General features: G+C 49.9%; 1 protein-coding gene across 4 annotated transcripts in view; it reads right to left on the bottom strand.

Annotated features, from left to right (window-relative positions):
- The window catches only part of SIK3 (SIK family kinase 3), a 210,011-nt gene that overhangs the window by 7,480 nt on the left and 187,957 nt on the right, over positions 1–14,574 (bottom strand). The window contains exons 15-21 of one of the 4 annotated variants that reach the window (XM_015242201.3): positions 14,426–14,569; positions 10,554–10,704; positions 9,686–9,811; positions 9,327–9,412; positions 8,827–8,936; positions 7,487–7,826; positions 6,027–6,901 (exon numbers count right to left, since the gene is read on the bottom strand). In XM_015242201.3, the coding sequence (XP_015097687.2) occupies positions 6,027–6,901; positions 7,487–7,826; positions 8,827–8,936; positions 9,327–9,412; positions 9,686–9,811; positions 10,554–10,704; positions 14,426–14,569 (1,832 nt within the window). The remainder of the gene's footprint in view (positions 1–6,026; positions 6,902–7,486; positions 7,827–8,826; positions 8,937–9,326; positions 9,413–9,685; positions 9,812–10,553; positions 10,705–14,425; positions 14,570–14,574) is intronic. The other 3 variants (XM_015242203.3, XM_015242202.3, XM_031670471.2) reach the window with 3 other exon arrangements.

Raw genomic sequence — 14,574 nt, 5'->3', positions numbered from 1 at the left:
CCCTGGGGTCACAGAGCTGGAAGCAAGCCGCCCCAGCTGCCCCTCCACGCTCCCCGAGAGATAAGACGCGAGAGCTCTCTGGTTTCAAGATTTTTAAAGGATGATTATCAAACACGAGGAAATGGCAAAGCTAACACAATGGTAAGTCCACAGTGTGTCTGTCGGGCATGTATGCCAAGTTTCCTTCTCCCTCCCACCCTCCCCCCATCTCTCTTTTTTAAATTTATTTTTTTTTCCTGAGAATGGGGTTTCTCCAAACCCAAACCCAAACCCCCATCCCCACTTCAGGCCTGCCTTCAGGAGGGACCGGCGGGTCCTGTCCTCCTTGGCTACTCTCTTCATAGCCTTCAGGTCCGAGGCCAACACACCTGAAAGTGCCACCAAGACAGAGCAGGCCACGGCTCAGCAGGTCACCCGACGGGCCTCCCTGGCTGTCCGGCTCAGAGCTCGGAAGCACCAGCTCCGGTGTCAGGAAGACCTGGGCTTGGGCCCGGCTTCACCAGAATTCCTGGGGAGGGGGATCTCAGGCAAATGACCTGACCTCCTGGGGTCTCAGTCTCTTGACTTGTAAAACAGGACTTACTCCACGGGTATGTAAAGGGCTTACTTGAGCTGGGCACACCGTCAGAGCTCAGTAAAGACTGCTGTTAGTTATACTCATTTCAGAAATGTTGCTTCCTGAGTGGACAGGGGCGCACTGAACCAGGTGACAAAAACAAACAAGAGAAAGACTGTATCACAGAGCCCAACTTCCAGAATTATGGGGACAATTTACCCCTACGTAAGTGAACAAAGCAGTCACGGAAATTTTAATTTCCAGGAAAGAAGCCTCTGGTTTAGGACAGACAAAGTAAGCTAAAAACTAGATGAAAAAGAAGCATTTTACTAGGAGTTGGGGAACAAACCAGGGCTCTGTCTGTTTAAGTTTCAATATAACCCACAGGTCAAAGATCTGGAAGGGCTAGCACCTTCTGCTTGGCAGGTGTTGAATGGGAGGCCTGGAGGCAAAAAAGAAAAGATCGTAAGAACAGGAGTTCAGAGAACCTGAAGCCAGGATCCAGCTCCATCACAAACAGTGGATGAACTTGCGTAAATCATTTAATCTCTCCTAACCCCAGTTTCCCCATCTGAAAAATGAAAAATGAGGGTTGTTTGGGGGCTCAAGAGATAACACACATGAAAGGGTCTTTACTAAACTGCAAAGGTCTACACAAGAAAAGTATTATTTTTAGTAAGAGTGTTGAGTCCTGAGTCTAGAAGCCCTTTGCGACACTCTACAGTTGAGACCCACTGACCAGGCTAGGGGGGAAGGTGCAGTAAACAGACCAACCCACTGACCAAGGGACCTGGAATTCAGGCTCAAAGCTTTGGCATTTCTCTATGGCAATTTAGCAGCTGGAGGAACTGGCCAGCTCACCAGAGTATATATAAATAACGGGGAAAGGGGGCTTCTGAGAGCAGAATTCTCAGGTGTTTACCCAAGTGAAGCTGAGAGAGCACAGAGCAGAGGATGACCATCTGATCACGCAAGGGGAGAAGATACACAAGCAGACACAAGGCACATTGCCTGCCCACCCTCCCACCTCCCACCCCCCAGGGAACTTGGGGGCGGCTTGCACAACTCTGTGTTGAATCTGTCAATGTTGACTGTCCTTACTCATTTACTGGGTTTTAACAGAAAATGAGAGAAATGACATGTGTACATATCCCTCTTAAAGGTTCAGAGGGGTAAACCCTCCGGGTCCGTCATCATTTAACCCACCTCCAAGGCCTGCCATCCACCAACACTGCTGAAGCTAAGCAGGCCTGGAGGCGAGGACGGGGTTTGCTTTGTGAGCTCAAGCTGGTAATTGCACCGTGCAAACTGGTTATGTTATATCTGTTTGCCAGGATAAAAAAAAAAAATCAAGTGTATGTAATACTACGGAAGGAAGATAAACCTGATTTCTACAGCCAGAGTGGCAGGCAGGGAGATTACAGGCAGCATGGGGCATGTCCAGCCCTGAAACGTCTACCTGTCTCCACCAGACTTCGGGCGTGCTGCTGCTCAGTGCTCTGCTGGCGCCTGGCCCTGTCCCCATCAGTGGCAAATGGCCATAAAGGAAACAGGTAACCGTGGATGCTGACAGGATGACATTTAATTTTCCCTGGTAACATCAGTGATCCCTGTCCATCTACCCTTAAGAAATTTTAGGAGGACACCAGCTCTGTTCATTGTAACTCTCACAGCACTCACTATGTAGGGGTTCGTGTTCGAGCCGTTCATGAGTTTGTGTCCCCTCCCCGCCGCCCCACCTCAAAGCGTAAGTGCCCTGAGGGCAGGACTGCCATCTTTTCATCCCTGCATTTCCCACGGCACCTACCATACAGTCTTGTGTGACCTAATCATTCAATAAATTTCACTGAATTTGTTCTATCATAGAAATAAGAGATGAAGTGCTTTCGGACCAATGTGCAACTACACGGAGATCAAGGTATTGTTAAAGGCAACAGTGGACTTTCCCCAATATCCAGAGAGATAAACCAGGATGAGCTGCCCCAACGCGCCTGCAGGATGGTGGGGGGAGAGCATTGCAACCCTTTCTTGGCAAAAGGAGCAGCAAATTATATGACGATCCTTTGCTGATATAAAACTGTGCACTCTCAAGTTTTTAAAAGAATAGAATCATGTCAGGTTAAAGCAGAAGGAGACTGGAGAGCCTAGTTTCTATTGTAAAAGGGCTCATTGAATACACACCCAGGGTGACTGTGAAAAATAAATGAATAACTGACCTGAGGGCACCACGCCCGGAGCAGATGCACCACAAACACCTCTGAGGGCATCTAGCTAACATCCCTCGCTACACAGATGAAGAGAGAGAGGAGAGGTTCCCGCAGTCCTGGAGTAATCTTGTGCTGTTCACGGCGAGGACAGCAGGGACGCCTCAGGATAAGAAATTGTTTTCAACACACAGGTGCACATCCCCAGAGGGATTCTAACTCACTCTTGAGCAGCTTCGGGCTTCCCGAGGCCATTTTTCTTCTATTGCATTATTTCCCTATGCTGGATGCTGAACTCACGTGGTAAGAAACTTGTGGCTTTATTTGTTAAAGATAATTGTAAGTGTGATTCCAAAAGTCTCAAAACAGAAGTAGAAAGAAGTTAGAAAGAGGCAAGGTGAAACAGTATTCAAGAAAAGGCATACTCTGTAGTGAAGTTAAAGAGGAAGTTTAGAGTAAACCGGGCAGAGAGAAGCAAGAATCATCTCAACTACATAGCAGCAAACAGGGCAGGAGCTAAGATTACAGCTTCTAGGAAAGCTTGCATCGAAGGTCAGGAAAAGGAGATTTAAGAAAAAAGAGGGCTTTGGGGCAAGATACCAGCAGAACTGATAATGAGACAACAAGGACAGGATGGTTTTGAGCTGAAACCTTCAGGGGCATATTTATAGCTTGGTTCTTCCCGAAACCAGAAGGGATGTTTGTAGGGGATAATGGCGGTGATGGCGGTGGATGCAAGGCAGGGAGAAGGAAGAGGGAGAGAGGTAATCACAGTCCTTCAGCCTGGGGAAGAGGTGGGAGGGGTTCGTCAAAAGAATCATGACTGGAGTTTGGGGCTGAAGTGAAGTGAACTGACTGAAAGTGGCCAGGAGGACTGAGCCGGGGCCACCATTCTCGTGGCCCATGGCCGCGGATCCCGCTCATACTCTGGATTTTAGGAAACCTCTGCCCTTAGCTTCTACTAATTCCTTCATGGAGACTATACTTCAAATCAACCAAGGCAGCTTGCTTACTGGCAAAAGACATCCCTGAGAAAGTCCCACCCACTGGTCTTTCCTCTGGCTTCTCCCTGAAATCCAAATGGCAAAATCCACTTCATCCACCGAGACCCAACTCCAGTGTCACTGGCTGCTGGAAACCTACCCCCCAGCTCTGACCGTGGTCTCCTCGCCCGCCTTGGGGGGCTCTCACGGCCCTTGTACCAACCACAAGCCAAAAGGGGGGTTCCTCTGACAACTGCGGGACACAGGTGAATTCAAGCCTCCCGGTGTTTCTGTACATGGGAGTCACACGGGAGGGAAAAGTGAAGGGAATTAGAATCATTTTTGCAGAAAAATGTTTCAAAAGGTGTTTTACTACAAGACAACCCAGGTGGGGGGCGGGGAGTGTGCATTGTTTGCTCGTTCACTCCTTCCTGGAGCCTTGCACACCCAGGGCATGCTTAGCAAGCATCTGCTGGACCCTCGGGTTCAGTGCCACTTCCTGGCTGTGAACCTTGGGGCTGAATTACTTAATCAGTTGTCCCACTGATAAAATGGGGATAATGAGAGTCACCACCTTCTAGGCTTTTTTTTTTTTTTCCACATTTTTATGCATTTATTTATCAAAACTTCCACAAGCCTGACCTCATTCACCAACACAAACCATACAACCAGGACTCTATATGAACAGGGTCTACCGTCTGGCACCAGGAACACGGTATGGAAATGTTGGTTCTCCTCCTGTTCTGGCAAAAGCTGTCATTCACACAGGAAGATTTTCCACAGCATCCCTGGTACCATCAGCCTGCCTCTGTGAGAATACTCCCAGCCGCAGCGGCCTGTTCTGGAAAGTTCTTATAAAGGTTTTCACAGAGAATTGAAATTTGCTGCAACTTCAATCCTGATCTTGGTTCTGCCCCATAATATGAACTCAGAGAGGTCTAATCCTGTTTCATCTGACAGGTATGATGGTTCTCCTTAGTTTTTTCCCCAAAGCCTAAACATCGCCAGGTCTGTCAGCCAATTCACACGTGACCTGGTCCTGGAACCTCTCACTATGCTATGTCTACCTAGAAATAACGGCAGCCATAGGTGGACACACTACGTCTGACCAGTGCAGCCCTTGGAACTGGACGGCACCCATCTGCTCAAAAGCCCAGGATTTAACTGGAACCACGTGCCTACTGGTGCTTAAACAGCACGCCCTGAAGGCCCCGGGTCTTTTTCACGTATACTGATTGAGAGCAAGGTCTTCTGTTCTCCTCTGTGTCGGGAACCCAAGTCCCCCAGGAGTGGAGTTGTGTGTGCTGACTTTCAAGGACAGGCCAGAAGAGGCAGGTAGCTCCAAGAAGGCAGTATGGAAGACGTGCCCAGATTCAGGGTGTGTATTTTATGGAGAAACTTGCTTTCAGGGTTTATGATGATGGGACAGATGTCAGTGCAGACTTTGTGTACAATGACTGCGACGACAGGAGAGGAACAACGTTTCCTGAGTGTAACGTACCTGTGGTAATCCAGATCCCCTTCTGACTGAGACGGACGCACTCGCTAACTACACAGTGACACTACATGAAATGGCAGGGGCCCCTTACGATGCTGTAATATTCTGTATTTAGCTTATTAACAAAGTGATCAGAGGAATAATAATCTGCATATTATTTATATCGTGCATTCAGATTATCAAGCATGCCTCCCGCACCCCAGCACATACACAAACTTTATGTATAAACACAGACACATATATGCATGTTTTAACCTTCACAAATACTCTGCAGAAGACCATTGCTCCCCCTGCCCCTTTTTCAGAGATGAGGAAAGTAAGAATCCTGGGTTTAAGTGACAAGGTTATCACATTTGTGAGAGGCGAGTCCAGGACGGGGGTGCGTTGACTCTTAGTCTGATGCTATTTACACTAAATCCTATTTCCTCAGCACTGGCTGACTTTTTTCTACTGGACAAGTTAAAGACAGCTATTTTCACGACCATCAAGAAATTCTGGATTCCAAGAAACTACGGAGTGAATATGGGAAACAGGTAATACATCTTACTGTTGATCTAAATGTCAGTTTTCCATCACTCTCTTTTCATTTTGAAAGCAGACCCCGCCCCCTCACCTACCAGATACCCACTTCCTATATGCTTTGCCTCTAAAAGGTCGTGAAGGTCTTCTCAGGAAAATTCTTTTTCTCTTCGGAACACAGAGCACTAGCTGAAGGGAGGTAACGCTGCCACGTTAACTGAATTAGGGCAGACTGGCTCAGGAGGGCACTTCGCAGGGACTCTTACCTCGGCTGGACACCTTATTTCTACTGAACGCGGCAGCTGGCTGTTGGTACGGGTGGATCCCCAAGTCCTGGGCGTGACTCACGGTTCCTAGCAAAGATTCAGGGTCCCCAGGTCCGCCAGTGCTCAAGAGCAGGGGGCTGTCGTGGCAGCCTTTGGTCAATGTGTTCAAGCTCTTCCTGTCCGGAAAGCCATCCTTGGCCCCCTCACACGAGCACTCCTCCTCCATACTCTCCGAATGCATGAGCGCCGGCTGGTGGGCATACCCGTGGGTCGGGGTTGGGGAGGAAGCCTGTGGGATACATTCTTGCGCCCTGATTTGTAGAAGATGCTGGGGGCTGGCGTGGTGGTGGTGGTACGAGTCGGCATTTTGATACGGTAAAGCCTGGCGCTCTGTCATACTCTGTCCCCCGAGACTGGGAGCCAGGCTCCCAGCATCCCCCTGGTTCATGTGCCTGAACAGTTCCTGGTACTCCTGCTGCTGCTGCTGCCGCTGCTGCTGCTGCCTTTTAATGAGCTGTGCAAACTCTGCCGGGGGCAGCCGAATGTCCGAGTGGCCGGTGAGTGAGTGCCGGGGAGAGAGCAGTCCTTGGAGGATGTGGGGCACCTGCTGGTGTCTCGTGTAGTCTGGCGGCGTGGGGGACAGCAGGGCCTGCTGCAGCGCCGACGTGGTGTAGTGCGGTGGCTGCTGATGGGCACTGGGAGGGAAGGTGGGGAACTGGTCAAGTGGAGGGACTTTCAGGGCTTGGGCTGGAGGGAACCCCACTCCTGTTGAAGGGCTGTAGCTGCTGGGGGAACCCCGGGACTGGTCCGAAAACAGATGGGGGTGTAAATGCGCCTGGTCGTAGTTAGCAGGGGAGAACCGATTCACGTTCAAGCTGCAGACACAAAAGGGAGTGAGTACCAGGCATCCGTGCGACAAGCGTGCTAGACTCCCCTGGGGAACTGCTACCACTCCTCCTCAGTAGGGAGCCCCGCTGGTACAGAGAACCGCGGGGCGGCAGGGAAGACGGGGACGTATGCGTCCTCCCCACCAACCCTCGCACTCGCTCATCCTGTCACTTCCAAGGGACTCAGGACACTGTGTGCAACGCATCCAGCTCTGGCTTGAAGGCAGCACCATCACTTGAACTACTAGGATGTACCAATCTCTTAGAATATGAGTGACAGAGAAAGGACGAGGGGAACTGGCATTTTTACAGACTCCTCTAATCAGCTGTTTCCTTCCTTGGGGACACACAGTGAGGTAGCCTTGTTATTTATCTCCTCTGTCTCATTAGCATTTTGATCCTGGGTCAATAAGTAAGTTTCAAGTTCATCCCAAACCCACCACCCTGATACAAGGTAGGCTGAGCACAGCTCAGTCAGGCTCCTCCTTTCCTCCTCCTCCATCACCCTGCTAAGGGGCTTCCTCCCACCCGGGTCACCTGGACAGATGGCTGGGTGTCTCTGGGCAGCCTTACCTGTGGGCCTCTGCACTGTCGGCACTCAGCTGCTTGGACAAGGGCCGGTGCCCGTAGCTGAGGGCGGCCATCAGGTTGGTGCGGTGCTGCATCTGAACCTGACTGGCGCTGGGGCTGATGGAGACGCCCCGACCAGCAGAGCCTGCGGCTGCCCCGGGCAAGTTGCTGAGCATGTCAACAGGCTCCTGTACTTGGATGGTCACCTGCTGTGACTGGGGAGGCTGCTGCATGCCCAAGCAGGTTAGTGCCACGCTGGGAGGCGGGGAACAGTTCTCAGGCTGCTGCTGGAAGATGGCACTGCGGGAGGGGAAGCCTTGAAACTGGGGGGGAGATGCAGCACCTGCAGAGAAAGGAAGCTCAGAGTGACTAAACGCCCGGGTTACCTGCCGGCCGGACAGCAGGGGAGTCAGCAAGGACTCCACGTGGACACCACCCAGAGCAGTGCTTCTCCAGCTCTAGGGCACAGAAGGCTCCCCTGGAGGAGCCGTGAGAACAGGTTCCTGGGCCCTACCCATGGAAAGCCGACTCAGGGGGTCAGGGCAGGGCCCCGCGAATTTGTAATACTGGTAAATTGCCCGAAAGCCAGTCTGCGGGTTATACCTCGAGGAGCTCTGACTAGGGCAGTGCTTCTCAAACGCTACGCACACAAATGCCCTGGGATCTTACTAAAATGCAGGTTCTGATTCAGCAGGTGCGGAATGGGACCTGAAATTCTGCTTTTCCTGTTCTCGTTGTTGGTCGGGGACCCCACTTTGAGTAGGAAGGGCCCAGAGACCAATTCAGACTCCCCAGGGGACATACACTGGGTGGTGTTACTTAAGAGATCCTCAGCTGTTGAAACTAAATCCTCAGAGTGCTGGTCTCTGAAGGCCCATACGGATCCGGGCACACTCATCTTCACCTCCATCTAAACCCCCACGGGAGAGGAGCCACGGGCACCATGGACACCAAACCCAGGCGTGACAAGAGGGAAGGGTCTGGCAGTCGCTTTTTATTTGGTAGAGTTGTGGGGGGTTTCTGAAAAATATTAATAATCGTCAACCTTTACTGAGAGCTGTCTTGTTGCAGAGACTATTTCAAGTGCTTCACATACAAATTTATTCATTAAACGCCATTAGCCCTATTTTACGTTTGAGGAAGCTGAGGTACCCAGAAGTTAAGTGACTGACCTGTGGTTTCACAGCTGAGGAGTTGGTAGGAGCAGGAGTCAAACCGAGGCAGCCTGGCCCTGGAGCCCAGCCCTCAAGTACCGTGTTACCCCCACTCCTCCCACCCCATCAGCAGCCGGAGGCCCCCAGGACGGAGCCTGTGTCCCCACGGCTCGGCCCCACTGCACTCACCGTGGGGCTGCATCAGGGCGCTGTTCATCGGGGGAGGGCTGTTACTGGGCTGTCTGAAGAGGTGGTTGTTGGGGTGGTTGGGGGGTGGGCTTGAAGGCTGAATCCTTAACCTTAAAAAACAACAGAGCCAGGTAAGTAAATAAACTTCCCGAGGTGACAGCAGTTTCTGCCTCCAGGCTAGAAAAACATACCCAAACCACCCACCACAATTTACTTAAAAAAAAAAAAAGTATCCATGTCTTGTTTTACCAGACGTCCCAAAGAGGCAGAGATCACTGTGGCCCAGTGTCTGGCCTCCTGTATTAGATGTGAGACTACTTTGTTCACGAGGCTAAGAAAGTGAAGATGGACAGGAAGGCAGGGTTTTGGGAGGCTGCTGAAATTTAAGCTGGTTTCCCTGCTTTCCAGATAGGTTCTTCCCAGATGAATGCTCAAGTCAGTCAGTATCTCCCACATGAGTGAGGCCACCAGCTTAGGCATGAAACAGTCTGATTCATTACCTCTGGAGCTGGTGGGTGAGGAGGGCCGGCTGATTTTCACACGCAGCCTGAAGAGGTGGAGACGGCTGAGGAGGGCAGATAGAATCCTAAAACATGGGGGAACGGAGAGAAGGATGACCGTGAGCTTGGAGGTTATCCAGGGCTGTTCTCAGGAAGGGGAGACACAGGAAGAACTGTCTGCGACTGAGGTTCACGCTTCTGCCGTTCATGGCAAGGTCTGATTACCTCTACTCAAACACGTCAACTATAAATCTAACTCAGCTGCACTTTGCCCTGCGTGATCTTCTCCAGAATTCACAGGCAAGTCAGCCGAAAACACACTCCACGCAAGCTGGAGAAAGCCAAGAGGGAAGGCCTACTTGAATCTGCTGCTGGAGAATCTGATGGTGCTGCTCCTGCTGGTATAACATATGCTGCTGCTGGGTCTTCTCCAGGGTTCTTTCATCAATCTGCCCCCCGTACATCTTCTGCAGCTGCTCACACTCCTGAAGGGAAAGCAGTTGATACAGATGGGATGCGGCCAGGCCCACCCCATGCAGGGACGTCAGCAGATGCAGATCTGCCCCAAGGTCTCACGGGCAGGAAGAGCCACAGAGAAGAACAGTGTCCTGGATGAGCAACTAAGCCACTTACGTAGGGGTCTGTGTACTAGATACATTCACACTCGGTTCTGGCTGAACGGAGGGCAAATGCCAAGGTGGCCTGTGTATCAGCAAAAGTGTCCAGTGTGAAATCTGTGTACCAAGCACATGCCACTCGACGCTTGGTCATCAAGAAGGCAGAAAGGAAACTGGCCCTTTATAGAAGCCTGGACATACTCCTCCTTCCTCTGGGAGCAGCATTCCGTACCAACTGGAGAGTCTGCCAGGTGGTAAGAATGCAGAGCAGGCTCCAACAAGACCCAGTGCCCATAAATCATGACAGGAACGCCAGGGTTGCTTCGAAGGACATTCCCTGGTGCTTCCCACTGAAACCCAAGCCCAGAAATTCCTCTCTAATGAGCTGCAGAGACAGGAGGGAAATTTAGTGCCTCCAGAGGGTAAGTAAGTTTGATCCTGGGGAAAGCTGAACACAACAAGAAGTGTCAGGATGCTATGCGGTTCTGAGCCTCTACAACTGCAGTGCTGCTGACATGGAGCGGGTGGAAGTTTAGCCCCCGGTCCTCCTGCTACACTGGTCGCGGTCACCCACGCTTCCTCCAGGGACACCTGCCGCCTCTTCCATTACCTGCTGCAACTGTTTGATGCTGCTGTTGTTGCCCATTTTTTCCAGGTGAGCTTTGAAGGCCTGGATGCTTGCAGCCCCATCTGAGAACCGGCGCACAGGGGAGAAACGCTCCGTAGGGAGGTGCAGGGTGTTGGAGTCCTTGTAGGTAGAGCTGAATACATGGGAAGAAAAAGTTAGGGGCTAGGACTCGGGGGTTTTGACCAAATCACCTAGGGATGCTGTCGCAGTTGAACACAAAGATGGCTGGCGGCAAGTGCAGCCCTGCACATTACACCCCGTCCATGCCATCTCCAGAGGCCAGGCCTTTCCCTGCCTGCTTCCCTTTAGAGGGCTCCAGGCGACCATCCTCCATTGCCACTTACCTCGAGTTGGCTTAATTTCCAAGCCCAGTGAGGTCCTGGGATCAAATATATCCAGTGCTTACAAATAGACTGGGTTAGAGAGAAGAGCTTCTCAGTATCCCACAGCCCAGCCGTATAAGAACTCTTGCTTCTAGAATCAGGTCTCTATCTCATGCCTCTAGAAACCTAAAATTCACCATCTGACCTGAAGTTTTCCCTGAGCAGTAACCTCCATATGACCGACCAGAGGGAAGCTACAGTTAACTCTGTGGTCAAAGGTCAGGTCTGAAATTCACAGGTTTTGTGCTGGAAAGCAGAGGGTTAAAGTGGGGGAAATGGGGACGTCTGGTCCCCAGATGCAGACAGCGCAGTCTTACGGAACGTGGGCCTCAAGACCCTGCACGTACCTGGTCAATGCAAACAAGGTTACCTGCTGCGAAAGTTTTCTCAGAGCAGCAGCACCCTCCCCACCTGCTAATGAAGGAGGAAGCATGTGGATTACCTTCAGAACGGCCCCACTGCTCCGCCAGAACACAGCCAGTATCTCACAGGAAGAAAGAACAAGCTGCCGATAAGCAGCAGGGGTAGAAGCTAACGCCTGCGCTCGTGACCTCATCAGAAAGAGATGTTCATGGGTGGAGGGAAGCAGATAGAAGACTGCCAAGGCAGCATTCCAGCAGCTGATGGAAAGGATCAGGGTTTCATGTCCAGGGCAGAGATGACGTCACACTGAGCTATGGGTGAAATGATGTACTACCTTGCCAGCTACTCATTCTGAACTGAAGCGGAACCAGGGCTAAGGAAGCAGGTTAACAAGCAAGTTCAAGTGCAGTGCAGACAGGGAGAGACAGGGAGGGTCTGATGACTGTGCAGAGGAGTCAAAAAAGCTCTGGTAGCAGGTGATAGCCCTTTACCCTCTCTTTTCTAATGACGACTTCCGATTCAGACTCTAACTGAAGCTTGACACGGCAGCGAGCGAATGAAATGAGCACAAACACGTATCTGTTTCAGTAACACAAAAGACAAATGATTTTGGCAGACACGCTCCAGAAACAGTGATCATGAGAGTTGCTCTCAAGAGCACTTCCTCAATACTTATTATTTCTATTTTTTGGAGCTAAAGCAAGCAAATACCGTTTTCTCCTAAAATTTGATTCTTAAAGCTTTCAATATTTTCTGATTCATTCAGAAAGCTGTGTTCTTCAAGGAGTTAATATAGTCTGTCTGCACAGAACCCAACCTCTCCCATCAGAGCAATATCCCCAGGTCCAGGTATTCCGTGACTTTTCCAGAAGCTCTGCTTGTGGACAGACCGACAGCCAGGGCAGCCCAGTACGGTAACTCCAAAGGAACAGTTCTGATGCAGTTGCTCATTTTGGAAGCATTGACAGCATCAATCATGTTTCATTTTTGTTAGAATCACATCAAATTCAGGACAGCCTCATATTAGGCTGATAGTCCCACTACACTTTTCAAACAGGGACTTGGTTTCCCACCTGAGCAAAATCCAGCTTGTGTTTTTTTGTTGTTATTTTTAACACTTAAAATTTAAAAAAGAAAACTCAAATTACACACTTCCAGGATTGAAAAGGTTGATCAGACCCCTCTTCAGTCTCCATGTTGGATTCATCTGTCATAACTGAGAAGGACCGATACAAACGCTGTCCTTGAGTCATTTCCTCCAGCAAATGAAAGGAGTTCAATGATCTATCCAGGCCACCCATTTTCAGTGTTTTATGGCCTTGGAAAGTTTCTCTTTTCCCCTGAAGACTAACTTCATCCTCTCGTGTTGCCATATTTTCACAGCAACCCCACCAAGACATGCTGAGTTTGCACAAACGCCCCACCTTGCGCAGTCTGCCGCTCACAAAGCATTCATTCCAATGCAAACTGGCTTGACCACAGGAAACCCCTGAAACACTCTACCTAGAGTGTTCATGTGAAAACAGACAGCGGACAGATTTCCAGCAGGCAAGGCCTTGACAGTGACTGTAGGCAGGGCGGAAACCACACAAATGGAGCTGTGGGCCAGTGTGGTCTTCCTTTAGTAACAAGTGCAAACAGGGTATCAGGTCTGTGACAAAGGCAGACTGTGGAGACGTGCCGATCCTCACGTTCCCCGGCCGAAGAATGCGTCCCGAGGAGCACGTGACTTAAACAAGGGCACCCAAAGGGCTTAAACTAGCAACGGATCCTAACAAAGGCTGAAAAATCAAGTGTGGGGCTCTAAAGGAGGGGAAGACTGAAACAAGGAGAAACAAAGTAACAGAGGTCCTATTACATAATAGCATAGAGCTCAGCGATATAGAGAAATCATAGAAAATGTATGGGGTGGAAAGTGTACCTCTCTAATAATCACTCAAGGTACTCTTGATGTAGTACCTTAATGACGTAGGTCTTAAGAGATTTTCCTAAGAAAAATACTGTCTTTTTGTGCCATCAGAGTTTTATTTGAGAAATGTTATTTCTGTCATTCCTAACAGACCATTCTTACTATGTTATTCATGATCATTTATAAAAGCTTATCTTCCTTCTTTCAGAGTTCCAACGTGGCACTAATGATGTCTCAGCCTGCTCAGAGGTCACCTGTCTCTGCTGATTACTTCTAATGACCCATGGGTAACTAGCCACAATAAAAACACTGTGTCAAGCTTGCCAGTGTGAGCCGGCTGCAAGACTGAATAACAACACATTTATAAACTTCCCTTCCTCAGAATCTGCTTTCCAACCTTCCCATGTAAGACCGCTTTTCATTGTCCTCCCTAAAGATTGAAATAAAATAAGCTCTAGCAATGAAAGTGTGGCCCATGAGCCTGGGGACAGCTTCGGAATGGACACAGCTAAAATTTTTAGTCATCGAGGTATTCACAGAAGACAATCATCTTCTTAATCTAGCAAAGTGGCATTTCCCTCTGCTTCCAGGCTTACTTGAATTCAATTTTGTGAAGTTTTCTCAGCCAGGAAGGTTAAAATTATTTTTCTTTCTTCAAGAGAATGAATTATAAATATATCAGAGACCTACTGAAAGATTTTGCCATCAGAATATTGCAAGAATGACTTCTCAAGCACAACATTCAAGAGGATGCACTGTCTCGGCTCTACCACTCACAAAGGGATGTAGCTTCCTCCATATCCAAGCTCGTTGTTCAGTGGTCATGTGATAAGAAATGCCCATTCTTTTGATGGTGATGGGTTATTAAAAGTCAAGCCTATTGATCTGGCTACAAATCCCCCTATTTCCAGTTAGCCTTCTGAGAGCTTCACCTGCTTGCAGGTTTCAAGTTCAATTTCATCTACGAGTCAATATCTAGAATCACGAGAATCAACTGCAGGCAGCAAACGCGTCTACAAGGTAATGGGGAAGAAGACTCTCCTGCTGCCCTGGGCACTGCTTAGTCAAGGAGCTGAGAAGATGTAAGTTCAGGATGCTATTTACAGCCTCGGTGCTGGTCACCAGCTCTGTAAGACCAGCCAGAAGGGTGCCTGTCCGAAGAGCCTCAAGGAGCTCACGCAGCTCACGTGGCTACTCACCGATGCTGATCAGGTACCAGGTGAGGGGGCCAGACCCGCGAACGGAAAGGCTGCTGTCCTAGCTGCCGCTGTAGGTCCGGTGGGATCTCAGCTGTAGGGTTGGTCATGGCCAGTGTATGTCTTTTGGACCTATTTGCCAAGTACCTGCA

This window comes from Vicugna pacos, chromosome 33 (genome assembly GCF_048564905.1).
Source record: "Vicugna pacos chromosome 33, VicPac4, whole genome shotgun sequence".
NCBI lineage: Eukaryota > Metazoa > Chordata > Mammalia > Artiodactyla > Camelidae > Vicugna > Vicugna pacos.
This window is presented reverse-complemented; position numbering and strand designations above follow the sequence as displayed.